Source organism: Balearica regulorum, chromosome 3 (genome assembly GCF_011004875.1).
Source record: "Balearica regulorum gibbericeps isolate bBalReg1 chromosome 3, bBalReg1.pri, whole genome shotgun sequence".
NCBI classification, from domain to species: domain Eukaryota; kingdom Metazoa; phylum Chordata; class Aves; order Gruiformes; family Gruidae; genus Balearica; species Balearica regulorum.
In genome coordinates, this window is record NC_046186.1 from 61,853,177 (window position 1) to 61,867,330 (window position 14,154).

General features: G+C 40.3%; 1 protein-coding gene across 1 annotated transcript in view; it reads left to right on the forward strand.

Annotated features, from left to right (window-relative positions):
• Window positions 1–6,532, forward strand: part of ENPP3 (ectonucleotide pyrophosphatase/phosphodiesterase 3) — a 40,365-nt gene extending 33,833 nt beyond the window's left edge. The window contains exons 22-25 of the mRNA XM_075749997.1: window positions 199–276; window positions 1,733–1,865; window positions 3,532–3,688; window positions 5,205–6,532. Of these exons, the coding sequence (XP_075606112.1) occupies window positions 199–276; window positions 1,733–1,865; window positions 3,532–3,688; window positions 5,205–5,390 (554 nt within the window). The 3' untranslated portion in view covers window positions 5,391–6,532. The remainder of the gene's footprint in view (window positions 1–198; window positions 277–1,732; window positions 1,866–3,531; window positions 3,689–5,204) is intronic.
• The last annotated feature ends 7,622 nt before the right edge of the window (window positions 6,533–14,154 follow it).

Sequence of the window (14,154 nt, forward strand, 5' to 3'; positions counted from 1 at the left end):
CTATTGTTAGATTTGATAATTACTTTATTGAACAGATTGTACAAATAAACTTGGAGATATGTTTGCAGTAGGATCACGCACTCATGCTCAAATGTAAAATGTAATTGGATTACATATACCTGCAGTTTATAGTGACGTATGAATCAAATTCATCTTTGTGTCGTATTTCATTATTTTATACTTTGTTGTTTTATATAGACTTCAATTCATCTGCTCTTGAACAGTATGATGCCTTACTCACCAGCAATATTGTTCCCATGTATAGAGCTTTCAGAGGTGGGTTGCAAAGTCTTGATTAATTTTGATTAATTTTGATTAATTTTCTGTAATTATGGTTCTGGATTTGATAAAGCTATGGAAAGGACTTAAAAACATGAATGCATGGCCTGCAGTATATCCAGATCTTGTGCAAATATGTTTAAAACTTTTTAAAAGTAGATGTGTGAAATTTTAAACCGCACTTATGTAAGTTAATTTTTATTCTGTGTATAGTCCTGTCTGACCTCTGCTTAGGTGTATCTGTTTGCTTTTGAATTTTCTCTTCATCTCCTGTATGCTGTAGTAACATGAAATGCTAACTATGAAACTCTTATGAAAATATCCCCTTTAAGAAATTCTCAAGATGAATGAAAATGGCACTTTTTCTTTCCTTTTGCAAGGTCTCAAGAGAAGACAGGACAAAGTTTGTAAACAATACTGATACAGTGCCTGTTTTTTCAAACAGAAACTCAAACCAGACAATATTAATCTTGGAGTATTTACTTCAGGCAGATGTTTCTATTATACAAGTGTAGTAAGCTACATTAACTCTTTCCTTGTAGCCTGACTCACATTTGATCGTAGTCACTGATAAGAAATTTTCTACAACTGCATATTGTCTTGTTTTGCTCTTAGGCCTAGGCTCATTTTCCTATAACAAAGGATAGAAAGAGGAATTGCATAAGGAAAAAGCTGGAGGAAAAGCAAGGATATAACTGCCTTTCTAGTGCATTCAGATCTCATTTATTCATTCACTCATGTCACATAAAAAACCTGAGCTACTTTAATCCAGAAAACCTGAGCTACTTTAATCTTCCAAGTAAAACAATGAATGACATTACGAAAAATCCAATTTTTCAAGGAATACTCTACAAGAGATTTAAACTTACAAGTTGTTACTCTGGACCATAAGCAAGAGGTAAATCAATAGGGGATGCCCTCAATACCCCAAACCTGTCTGGTTTTTTTGCCATCATAGCTGTAAATATTCAAATAGTCTCACTAGTTTATATCCTACAAATTTTATTTTCTCAAATAACATCTGTGAAACAAGCCAAATTGCCTACTGATATTTGACATGAGTTCTGTAGAGTTAGACTAACTCTCAGGTGGTAAATATTCCTTTTACAAAGCCATTATCTCAGTTCCTACTAATTGGCACAGTTGCAGGTGCTAGCAGATAGGCCAGAAATGAATGACCTCTCAGGTCTAGAATCGTATGCATTCTCTCCAGTAGTGCAATGGACCTTGCAGAGCTATAATAACATTTACTGTGCCTCTTTCAATGGTGAGTGAGTATGTCTCTTCTGATGAAATCCAAATTTTGTGAAACAAAGAGTTGATTTTACAGGCAGTTGAGTTTGGAACTTTTTATTATTCATCTACAGTGAGAAAGGAAGTACGTTCTTTTTCTTCAGTGGTGAAATAACTTCAAATTTATGTTAAATATGCTTATATTTTATTTTAATGACAGACATTTGGGACTATTTCCATAATGTGCTTCTTCAGGAGTACGCTAGAGAAGGGAATGGAGTAAATGTTATCAGTGGACCAGTGTTTGATTACAATTATGATGGCCATTTTGATACTCTTGAGGAAATTAAGCTGTAAGTACATGAAAAAACAGAAGTCAAACTCCAGATTATTTCCCACTGTATCTCCACACAAACTTCTATTCAAAAAGAACAAGAAAAAAGTATCACGGAGAATGGAGTATTCCCCTTATAATACTACAACCACTGTAACTCATACAACAGCAAACATGCTTACAGTATTGTAGAAGTTGAAATTCCAATAAAGAGAAAAAAGCTTTGCAGTTATATGTGTGTCTGTATGTACACATGCACAGATACAGACCAGTAACTTACTTTCTAAGTTTATCCCTAGATTTTTAGACCTCTGCATCAGAAATACTGGGAGAATATATAACATGTAAATATGCAGAAGATGTGTATAAATGTAATTTTTTCACTTTCATGTTGTGCTCACCCACCTGTTTGTTGTTTTTCCCTGTTGTCTTGAACTGATGTGTTTTATCAAAGATCAGATTTCTGTGTTTCCCTTCACTGAATCATGTAACTGGGAATGTAATGTAACATTCCAGAGTGGTACCTTTGCATAGCTATGGCTTACACAAGTCAGCTGGAGGTCTGACAAGTTCTAGGTACAATTTAGTGAGCTCTGGTAGCATAACAAAATACATTTAAAAATTCATTTGTGTATAGAAACAGGAATAAGAGAAGACTTACATAAATATATATATATAAAAGAGAAATACAAAAAAATAAAAACCAATTATTTATGTTAGTGAATGAGGACAGAAGGAGGAAAAAGCCAGAATACGAACAAACAACTTTGTTCCAAATATAGGGAAAATGCCTTCTGACAGTAAGAACACTTATGTAGTAGAAAAGTGCTGGGAAATCTGCACAGCTGAGTCTGTCACTGGAGATGTTTTATTCAAGGCTAGACTTAATACCACATCTGTCAAAAATGGTTTGCGAATGGGAAAATCAGCTCTGCCACGAAGTAGGAGGATAGAAGGGAGGAGAGACTAGAACTTCCTTCCAAACAGAATGCTGTAATACCCAGTCAACCACATAATGTTGTCTACAGTTTGGAATAAGCATGTTTTATTCAGCATAGTTAGTCAGTCATACGAAGCAGTATAATGATTTCAATGATGGTCTTTTGTTGAATACTGAAGACGTACAGCAAATTTGGGAAGCTTCAGCTCCTCCTAAGTTTATACACAAAAATTACCATGTTCACAGAATAGCAAGAAAAGAGAGGGAAAGACATTTTCAATCAGGTATACTAAACTGGTTTCTATAGCACATAGCCACGAGTCATCATTCTGGCATTTCTTGCTGGCAAGGAACCATAAGCTAATTTTCTCATCACTCTTCTCCAATTCAGTTTCATGTAGTTGAAATTCTTAATGTAATGGAGGGCAAATATGATGCTCTATCCTGCCGCTTCCAGATGTAGAGATCTCTGGCTCTGTAAAAATAGAGTGTTGACCACATAAGCAATCCTGTTGGTTTCAGTGGGACTGCTTGTAGCAAAAGACTAATCCATGCGTTTGGCTGTTCATGAAACAGATAGTGAGGCTGTCTATCCCATCAGGTATTTATTTCAATTATAAAATAAATAAAAGTCATATAGTAGTGAAAGATCTATGCTGAGATAAGTTCTGTAAGTTACTAACGGTATCAGTGGTTTTAATACTTGATATCTAGATAAATCCCATAATTAATATTTGTTTTGTAGGTACGTAAACAATACAGAAATCCCTGTCCCAACCCATTACTTTGTGGTTCTGACTAGCTGCAAGAACAAGTCCTATACGCCCCTGAACTGTTCAGGCTCCTTGGATGCTTTGTCTTTTATCATTCCTCATCGACCTGACAACACGGAAAGCTGTGCTGTAAGTATAGTTCTATGCTCCTGTGTGCCAATGAGCTTTGTGAACTGATTCCCAGTGGGATCCAGTCATCTGGAGAATCTTTAGAAGTCTAAGTTCCTCATGAGTTGAGAGTGAGTTGACAGCTATAGCGATGACTAGGAGAGCAAGAAACTCCAGGAGAGGTAGCTGGAACCTAATGAGCTGCTAGGAAGCAAGGAAGAAGAATGGAGGGTTTGATAAGAGGACTTGGAAATGCTGTCACCTGAGAAGGCCTGAGAACAGCAGCACAGCCAAAAAAGTGATGACATAGCTTTATGAAAGGCTGCAGGATAAACTTACTCCAGAGGTATCAGAGGACTTTGAGTGTTAGTCCCTTCAGTGTAGCCAGAATTCCTTCAATCCTCTGTTCCACCTTTATTAGAAATTAGACAGTAGGCATTTAGATGGATAGTTCTGCAGTTGAAATTCATGCTTAAATAAAATCTATGCTCACCACAGTTTAAATCTCGTGTTTTGTAGCAAACAAAATAAATTAGTTGAGTGTAATATGTATCGCTGAGCCAGCTGAGTGTCTATTCCATAAACTCTGGGATGCAGAAGGTTCCTTGGCTCAGTGCATGTATTACAGAGTCTCTCTGCACACAAATATAGCTGCACAGACTTGAACTGGCCCTCAAAGCAATACAATTGTGTTTATTTAGTCTATTTATAACTTTGAACTCATAATTCCAGAGAGCTGCAAGCTTGCACTGCTTAGAAACAGTTTGGGTGTCTCCTCATTTGTGATGTGGGTAATCCACAACTGCCCAGTCATCTTTTTGGTAGTTAAGAGTAAACTGAATATACAAAATAAATAATTTGAATGAATTAGTCTTTATACTTTAGAAATTAACATCTGTTATTTCTAAAGTTTAGCAACAAACCCCAAATATTGTTGCACTTTATATTCATTGTGTCTTGCAGTGATTTTGTGTCAGAAGCAGATATTGGTAGCTGAAAAGCATATTACCATCTGTTTACCAAAAAACTTTGTAGTAAAACAATTAAACAATAATATTTTTGAATTATTAGTGCTTACATTTCCATTGTTTTCCCTGTCTATCTAGCAATTGTTATTGCTGCCCAGCAATCAAGACTGAGCTGCTTTAAGGACAGTTTTGCAGGTGCCTGTTGTTTGGCTAGCTTGAGGACTGCAGCTAATTTATACTGTAATTAAAACTATCCCTCCTTCTGTGTTTAAAACATGAATGACTCAACTTTACTTTGTAGTTAAAAGTTGTACTTGCCATTTCAGCATAATTTTGTTTCTCTGTTACTTTGGAAGTGGGGAGGGGGGACATCCATTTGATGATGTTTAAATGGGATCCCTAAATACAAGGCTGTAAAGGTGTCTAGGACTACCTGAATGAAGTTTTACCAACTGGAGGCCTTTAGTCTGTCAAACCAGTTTGAACACTGGTTATTGTCTAACACCACCACCACCAAACAACAGAATGCCTTTTAGGTGTTTGAACATTGTTCTTATTTGTTTTGGCAGGAAAACAAGACACTTTCTGAATGGGTTGAAGAGAGAGTTCGGGCTCATTCTGCACGTGTTCGGGATGTGGAGCTGCTAACTGGGCTTGACTTTTACCAGGAAAGAAAGGAACCCATCTCTGAGATCTTACAGCTAAAGACATTTTTGCCAATATTTGAGACTGAAAGTAACTGGGTATCTGTTTAAAAAGTGTTAGTGCTTGGAAGAAAGCAAATTTAAATGATTTAACCTTTTTCCTTGATAAGAAACAAGGAAACAAGACTACAGCTCTTCTATAGGAAAATACACTTAGAGGAGCTAATTTTTTTTTTTTTTCAAATTCATGTTCTTCAGTCAGGTATTTTGTGCCAACTGAATAAAAATTTCCTAAAGTAAAGTAAATCATCATTGCTGAGCCAGGCTTTCAAAACAGAGAATATTTTATTAGTAGTGGCTTGAAAAAAACCTGCAAAAGGAACTTGTTTCATAGTAGAGAGACACCAGAAATGTAAACTGTATAGAAAATATTTCTATAATGGAGCTAGAAAGTGAAACAGCTTGAGAGGAGTGTGTGTGGTTTTTTCCCTTGTGTTTATCAGAGAGGATATGCTTATCTAATACTAGTATATCCTGAAATGTTCTGGGAACTGCTATGTATTTAAAGACATATTCAGACTCCTGAAAAGTTTGTACATAGTGGAAGTGTCTCCTATGATCCTCCCTTGTGTTTCCTGCTCGGCTAACTCATTATGCTAGTTACAAGTGAAGTGAAGTTAGAGTAAATGAGCTATGTTCTGTACCCTTCAGAAATCTTAAAGCATTCTGAACGTGAAGAGGTAAAAGGAATGCTCTAGCCGGGAGGATTTTGTCTGGATATTTACCTGTATTTGCAATGACTTCCAAACACCTGGCAATACTTAAATGCTTGTGTCTATTTTTAAATAATTAAACCTGAGGTTAGAGCACAAAATTAGTGATGACATCAGAAAAATAGTCACTGTTCCTTTCCGTAGTGAATTTATACACAAAGACTCTAACTCACACTGTGCTGTACACCGATTACTACTGAGGGCAGGTAAGTGGGACAAGGCAGTGAAAATTCCCAGATTCTGCTATTACAAAAATGTCATGCGTTAATTGAGGATTGAGCTGATTTTCTCCACTGAAAATGCTGCTAAGAAGGTATGAATAACAACAGACAATTGACCATTTGTCTGATTTCTAGGCACAGTGGGGGAGTTTGAAAGAAACATGTCAAAGAGTGTTTCATTCTGTAACTAATTGTGGACTGAAGGAGATATGGCTGTTTAAACAAGAAAGCTTTAAAAGCCTATACAATAAAAAACCAAAACCACTGCAGGACATTTTTTTCCCCACGTCTTAGATGCTCAGTGTATGCACATAGACTCCAAACATAACTTAGCAATATTTATCTTACATCAAGATGTGGGACCAAGCTGAACATTGAGATTTGTATCTTTGGTTAAACCATTACACCATCTCCTTGAACATGGAATTGTGTTTCACCCTGCAACACTGCGGCATCTAAGTCTGTCCATCTAAATCGGAGACTTCTGCTAAACTGCCTCAATTAACAATACTATGATTTTTCACTGCATAGTAAATCATACCCTTAGTCAATGAATCTACATAACACATAATAATTTGGGCATGTAAATTAACTATTCTAGAATGATGAAATTAATTTCAGACATAAGAAGAAATAAACAGTTTCTTAAGAGTATCATATTTGGTATGTCAACATTAGCAATTTAAAGTAGAACTAGCTTGACTGATGTGATGTCGTGACTTGGTATATTGAAATTTGAATTAACTCCTATGTCACCAACCATGGCAGCAGTACAAGCTTCAGGCCAATACTGTAGTTCAATTATGAAAGCAAATTTCTGGTGTGGAAACAGTTACACTCATGTTTGAATTATTACGTATATCTCTGGGTACCTGCATGATGAAATAATGTCTTTGAGGTTTGTCTAGACTTCTGAAAATTAATTTCATCCATGCTTTCACACACAACATGTGCTAGACTTAAATTGCAGCAAAATTAATTCACTGTCCTCCTGCACAAGATTCTTGAATATTCTTCTTTATCAAAATGTCTAGCCTCCCCTCACAAAAGCTGATAAAAGTTGGCCCCTTCTGCGTTAAAGATCCCTGCCTATCAGGCTGACAAAAACTATTTCTCTTTCGATATTTGTATAGCATCTAACACAAGAGGATCTTGATCACATATTTGGGTTTTACACAAACTTTTGTGGTAATGGAGTCTGAAGTTGCAGCTACTCTAAGAAAGCAAATATGAAAGTGGTTTTGCTATAGTCATGTTTGTTTCCCCTACTAGTCGTTCAGCTGTCACAATATCTAGCGTTCAAAAGTGTAGCAGGTTGTTTACAGATAAAAGTATGGAGATTGCATAGGAATAACTAACTGAAAATTTTCTGTGAGTAAAGGACTTGGTTCTTAGCCCTTTTTTCTTCCCTTGGCGCCGATGCCTGGGTACTCTCTTCATGTTGCAGAGGCTCCAGCTTCCTCAGTGCCAATTCTCGATGCAGTATTATACAGCCTCTGTACACCCCGTGACATAAACTCTGCTAAAAACTGCTGGCAGCACTGAGTTCTCTCTCCTTCTCTCCAGAGGCTGTAATATCCATCTGTTAGTTGATCCTGTGATTTCTCAGGCCTCCTTAAAACTGTTCCACTTTTTGTTACTTAGATGAACAAGCATGGGAAATTTTCTTTCCCCCATCACTAAGTTCAGCCAGAGAGCCAGGTCATTGACTGCTTTAGAACACATCTGCGTTTCTGACTGATTTGGTGGAAAACTCTGGGCTAACCTTTCTCATTTTCACTTCCCTAGTTACATGAGCCAGTGCCTGCCTTGGAGATTAGGAGAACTAGTGGAGAAATTGATAGAATGATGATTAGGGGACAGATTTGGTGCTGTGTACCACCCTTGTACCACGTAATTAAGGCTGCACGTGGTAGGAAGTGCAGCTCTCAAACCCTGGAGATTTGTGCAAGCAAAATTCATTGGCCTTTGGGCTTTGGTGACCTCATCTAAAATTTTTAACAGGTTCATAGGCTTGCACAGGCATTTTTGTTTAAATTTGAAAACAAATGTAATGCCTTATCCATTTATAGAAATAAAACCTCTTGCCAGTTCATAAGTGTGTTGTGTTTGTGTGGCAAGGTTTTGGTAGCGGGGGGACTACAGGGGTGGCTTCTGTGAGAAGCTGCTAGAAGCTTCCCCTGTGTCTGACAGAGCCAATGCCAGCCGGCTCCAAGACGGACCTGCCGCTGGCCAAGGCCAAGCCAATCAGCGCCTCTGTGATAACATATTTAAGAAAGACCAAAACAGTTAGAGAGCGCTTTTGCAGCCGGAGAGAGGAGTGAGAAGATGTAAGAACATCTGCAGACACCCAGGTCAGTGCAGAAGGAGGGGGAGGAGGTGCTCCAGGCACCAGAGCAGAGATCCCCCTGCAGCCCCTGGTGAAGACCATGGTGAAGCAGGCTGTCCCCCTGCAGCCCATGGAGGGAGGATGAGGGGGTGTAGAGATTCCACCTGCAGCCCGTGGAGGACCCCACGCCAGAGCAGGTGGAGGCACCTGAAGGAGGCTGTGACCCTGTGGGAAGCCCACGCTGGAGCAAGCTCCTGGCAGGACCTGTGGCCTTGTGGAGAGAGTAGCCCAGGCCAGAGCAGGTTTGCTGGCAGGACTTGTGACCCCGTGGGGGACCCCACGCTGGAGCAGTTTGCTCCTGAAGGTCTGCACCCCGTGGGAGAGACCATGCTGGAGCAGTTCGTGAAGGACTGTAGCCCGTGGGAGAGACTCACTTTGGAGAAGTTCATGAAGGACTGTCTCCCATGAGAGGGACCCCATGCTGGAGCAGGGGAACGCTGAGAGGAGTCCTCCCCCTGAGGATGAAGAAGCGGCAGAAACACCGCGTGATGAACTGACCGTAACCCCCACTCCCCGTCTCCCTGTGCCGCTGGAGGGGGCAGAGGTTGAAGCCGGGAGTGAAGTTGAGACCAGGAAGATGGGAGGGGTGGGGGGAGGTGTTTTAAGATTTGATTTCATTTCTCATTCCTCTACTCTGTTTTGCTTAGTAATAAATTAGATTAATTTCCTCTCTCAGTTCAGTCTGGTTTGCTTGTGACGATAATTAGTGAATGATCTCTCCCTGTCCTTATCTCGACCCATAAACTTTTCGTTGCACCTTTTCTCCCCTGTCTAGTGAATGAGGGGAGTGATAGAGCGGCTCTGGTGGGCACCTGGCCCTCAGCCAGGGTCAACCCACCACAATAAGAAAACAATACTGTGTACATATGGTTGCATTACCAGTAGAAATATAGCCTGAAACTTACGCAGTTCCCTAAGATGATGTTTTTGCAGATCTCTTCCTTTTTGAAATAGAGTAACTTCTGCGATTTGCATGGAGATGGAAATGAACAGCTGCCTCAAACAGAATTCATGTGCTGCCAAAGCTACAAACTACAGCACAGTCATTCTGAGAATCTAAAAAATTTGTGTTCAAATAACGTTGACCTGGAACATTTCAGCCATTTAGTTTCAAGACTCTCAACCGGTTGTCCTTTTTTTCATTTCAAAAGCAAAGAATACTTACTCTTGATTAAAGTTCTCAAATATACAAAAGTTCTGATATGTAGAGGAGAGTAGGAGGGAAATAAGTTCTATCCTGTAGTTCAAAGGCAGTGAAACTGCACGTGACATTGTAAGAAGTCTACTTAGGGCATGTTCCTCACTGTAGGAAATCTGGACAAAAGAACAGTTGACTGAATGTATAAAATTGGTTATTTTTTTTATTCAGAAATGCTGAGAAATTCAGAAGTTAAAAAAAACAGTGAAAGTAACAACAAATGGACAATAACACATAGTAAAACCAGCATATGGCAGATATTTAATTTAAAAACATAGTCCTCCTTTGATACTTACTCTGCTTTGTCCTGAGAACTAAGAAATAATGCTGTTTCTGAAAGTTTCAAACTTCTCCTGTTTCCTAAGGGATGTGGGTATAACTTCCCCAAAATGGCAAGCCCTTTGTTTCTGTGGGTTTTAGCCAGTTTTGGGACCCCTAAGTATCAAGCTGAAGCACAATAGGTGTAAATCAATCTGGTGACTATAAGAGCAGATGCTGCTGAGTCTCAGCTCTCATAGCCACTTTCTGTGTGAGAATTAAAATTCTGTAAAATGTGATTTTCCATAGACCACTACTGAAGCTGAGAAACTGAGCACTCCTGTAGCCACTGAAAATCTGAACTCAGGAGGATCTGGCTGTTTCCCTCTCTTATGCTTAGTTGTTTTGGTTGGTGTTTTTGGGGGGTTTTTGGGGGTTTTTTTTGGGGGGGTGTTGTTTTTTTTTTTTTTTTAGTTTTAGAGTATTAGAACCAAACCTGTAAGCAAATAGAGAAATTTGGCACTACCTATAGCTAGCCTTGTCTCTGTAGCAAGGCAGGGTAATAACGGAAGAAAGCAAGCAAGGGAAACACAGCCTACCCTGCTCCAGAAAATCCTACAGACAGAGTAAGGAAAAGCTTAACTGATTTTTTTTTTTTAGCAAGCGCTACTGTGTTTCCCTAACACCACACCCTGGCCCTGTGAGACTGTCACCATATGAAACAAACTTTTTTTTTTTTGCTTAATATTTATTATCGAGACCTTTTTGTCAGTACCTCCCTGAAGGCTACCTTCAGAACGCAGATGTTTAAATGGCACAGAATACCCTTGCCTCCTGTGTTGGTCATTATTCTTTAAGGAAAACAGTATTAATGGGTATAGAAAGGGCTGTTTTTTCAAATTACCTCCTACACTGGTCCTGCAATGTTTGTACATAGGATTATGGGGTTTTTCATATGCAAAATGTGCAATTGTGTTTATAAGTACAGATTTTTTCTACCCCAACTACCACTTCTGTGCAGTGCGGGGAGTTCCTGCTCCTCGGTGAAGAGCTGTCAGTAAGGGGGCAGGCAAATCTGTCATGCCTCTGGACCTGATGTCAGAGGTTCAGAAGTGTCCTCTTAATCAAGCAGCTCTTCCCTGCCCTGTCACACTTCCCCTGGGGAGAGGGAAGTGAAGACTACTGGAATGACTTTCCTTCCCACGGTCTCGAAGTAGCAGGAAATTTGAATCCTTCCCAGTCCCTGGAGCAGAAACCAAAGAACAGGAGTGTCCTCGGAAGGATGAGAAGTGGTGGGTGGAACATGATTTGGTATCAGTCAGGGTCAGGGCTTTGGGTTTGAGATCAACCAGACATGAAGCGGGAGGAGTATTTTGCCAAGGACCCAAATTACTTATGAATGTATATTAAGGAGACCTGGCAACTGATGTGGCACATACATAAACCAAACTGCCCACTGTCCAGGAAGCTCAGCCACAGCCTGCTTTGCCTGTAATGGCTGGAAGCTGGAAGGAGGGACGGTGCTTTCCAAGACTGGCTGCAAGGAAGGGCAGATCTCCAGGTCTTACTCCATGTGAGAGAAATGTGTCTGGGGAGAAGAGGACTCCAGTTTTCCAGAGGCTCTCCCAGGAAAGGCAAAGTTTGCTGTCTAGCTTGCCTCTTATCACTGAGTCAGATTGCTGTCTAACAGACAGAACAACTCACCAAAGGCATGCGTGGCTTTGCACAAGATTAGGGACTGTAGAGAGTGGTGTTCAAGGTAAGGGCAGGGTGGTCTCATCTGAGCAGATGATGGGCGCAGTCTTTCCTTCCTACCAAAGAAGAGGCTCAAGTAATCCAATATTTTGCAGTAAAAGGAAACCATTTCTCTGGCTGGTTGTACCTCAGCAGCAGAAGTTGTTCACAGTTACAGTGACAGCAGGAGATGATTTAGCAACCACTAAAGGTTTTTTTTAGGAGAGCCATGGCTGGACAAGTGAATTTTGACCACATTGTGATTTCAGCGAGACTGACAGTTCACAAACAGATATGCCAACCATACCAACTCTAGCTGTGCTTGCAAGGCATACAAAAAAAGGCAACTGAGGGTTTTTTAATAATTTGCATGGATGTCTGTAGTGTCGTATGTCTGAAAGAGAAATGAGCTATTGGATAGGCTCCTCACCTTGGCAGGGGCATAAGCCAAAGCTAAGTTCTTTCATTTCCTTAAAAGCAAAATACCAGGGTTTGTTTGTTTGGGTTTTTTTCATTTTGTTTTGGTTTTGGTTTTGTCCCTAATTCTGCCCTTCAGCAACCTGAGCTCTTCTCAGCAGGATCCAGGCAGGATATCTGTATTAATTCGGGAACATCTCTGGGTGCCTACAAGGACCACATGTAGGGTAAGAGGCAGGAAAAAAGCTGAAAAGAGCTGTAACTCAAAAATTAGTCTAGATGCACTTCTAGGTCATTGCAAACATAGTGCATCTTAATACATGAAAGAAGTTTTTCCTTATGTTTAAGTTGAATTTCCTGTGTTTCATCTTATGCCTATTGCTTCTTGTCCTGACACTAGGCACCACTGAAAAAAGTCTGGCTCCATCTTCTTTGCACCCTCCCTTCAGGTATTTATATACATTAATAAGATCCCCTTGAGCCTGTCCTTCTCCAGGCTAAACAGTTCCAGCTCTCTCAGCCTTTCCTTGTAGAAGAGATGCTCCAGTCCCTTAATCACCACAGTAGCCCTTTGTTGAAGGGCTCTCTCCAGTATGCCCATGTTTCTCTTGTACTGGGAAGCCCAGCACTGAACCCAGCACTCCAGGTGTGGCCTCACTAGTGCTGAGTAGAGGGAAAGGCTCACCTCCCTTGACCTGGTGGCAACATTCTTCCTAATGCAGCCCAGGATACCGTTGGCCTTCTTTGTCACAAGGGCACACTGCTGACTCATGTTCAATTTGTCCACCAGGACTCCCAGGTCCTTCTGTAGAGCTGCTTCCCAGCTAGCTGGCCTTCAGCATTTGCTGGTGCCTGGAGTTTTTCCTCCCCAGGTGCAGGACTTTGTGCTTCCCCTGGTTGGACTTCATGAGGTCCCTGTCAGCCCGTTTCTCCAGCCTGGTGAGGTCCCTCTGCATGGCAGCACGACCCTCTGGCATATCAGCCACTCCTCCCAGTTGGTGTCATTAGCAGACTTGCTGAGGGTACACTCTGCCCCATCATCCAGATCATTAATGAAGATGTTGAACTCTATTGGACCCAGTATTCACCCCTGGGGTACACCACTAGTGACTACTCAGCTGTGGCAGTGCCCCAGAGGTTGCAGGGCTAATCATTGTGCTTTTTCAGGAATGCTTTTTGAAGCCAGTGGTTTTATGTTATGAAATTTTCTTAGTGGCAAAATACAAGCCTGTTATTCTGTAGACAGCATTAAAGAGTGTTCTCAGTCTTGCATTTCAGATATGCCAGACTGTTTTGTATAAGCAGCTTAACACTCATCAGCACAGATGGAAGCTGTATCAGACAGCTGTAAATATAAAACACTCAATTTGATCAAACAAAAAAGCTTTTCATAATAACTATGGGAATTAACAACCTCTCTGAGCTTTTCTTATTATCGTATTCAGGACATGCCACAGAAGTTTCTCTTGAATCTCAGGAGTAACCAGGTCTCCAGCAGAAGAGGACGGACAGGGGATGGCTTAGAAAAAGCATTCTGGAAAAGAATGCTTTTTCCTTTTGCTTTGCAGGCAAGCCAGTGAATGTTATTTCCATCTATTCAGCTGTTCTGGGTTGGATTTTTTTTCCCAATTGCTATTTGTTTTCCGGAGAAAAGCTGATAGATTTGTGTCTAACTACCAAAACTACATCTGTGAATACCATTTTTATCATCCCTAGAACATTTGAAGGATATTCCCATCAGCCAGGAATGCAAAAAGTACTTCAGAAATGAGTCTTCATTTTAATTTTGCTTTATGAATTTCTCCTCCATTTTAGGCAAAAGGATGCCTTTTCTATATCTGGGAGCACATTTTCATGCAGCAGCAGATTCCAAAGGGATTAGTTT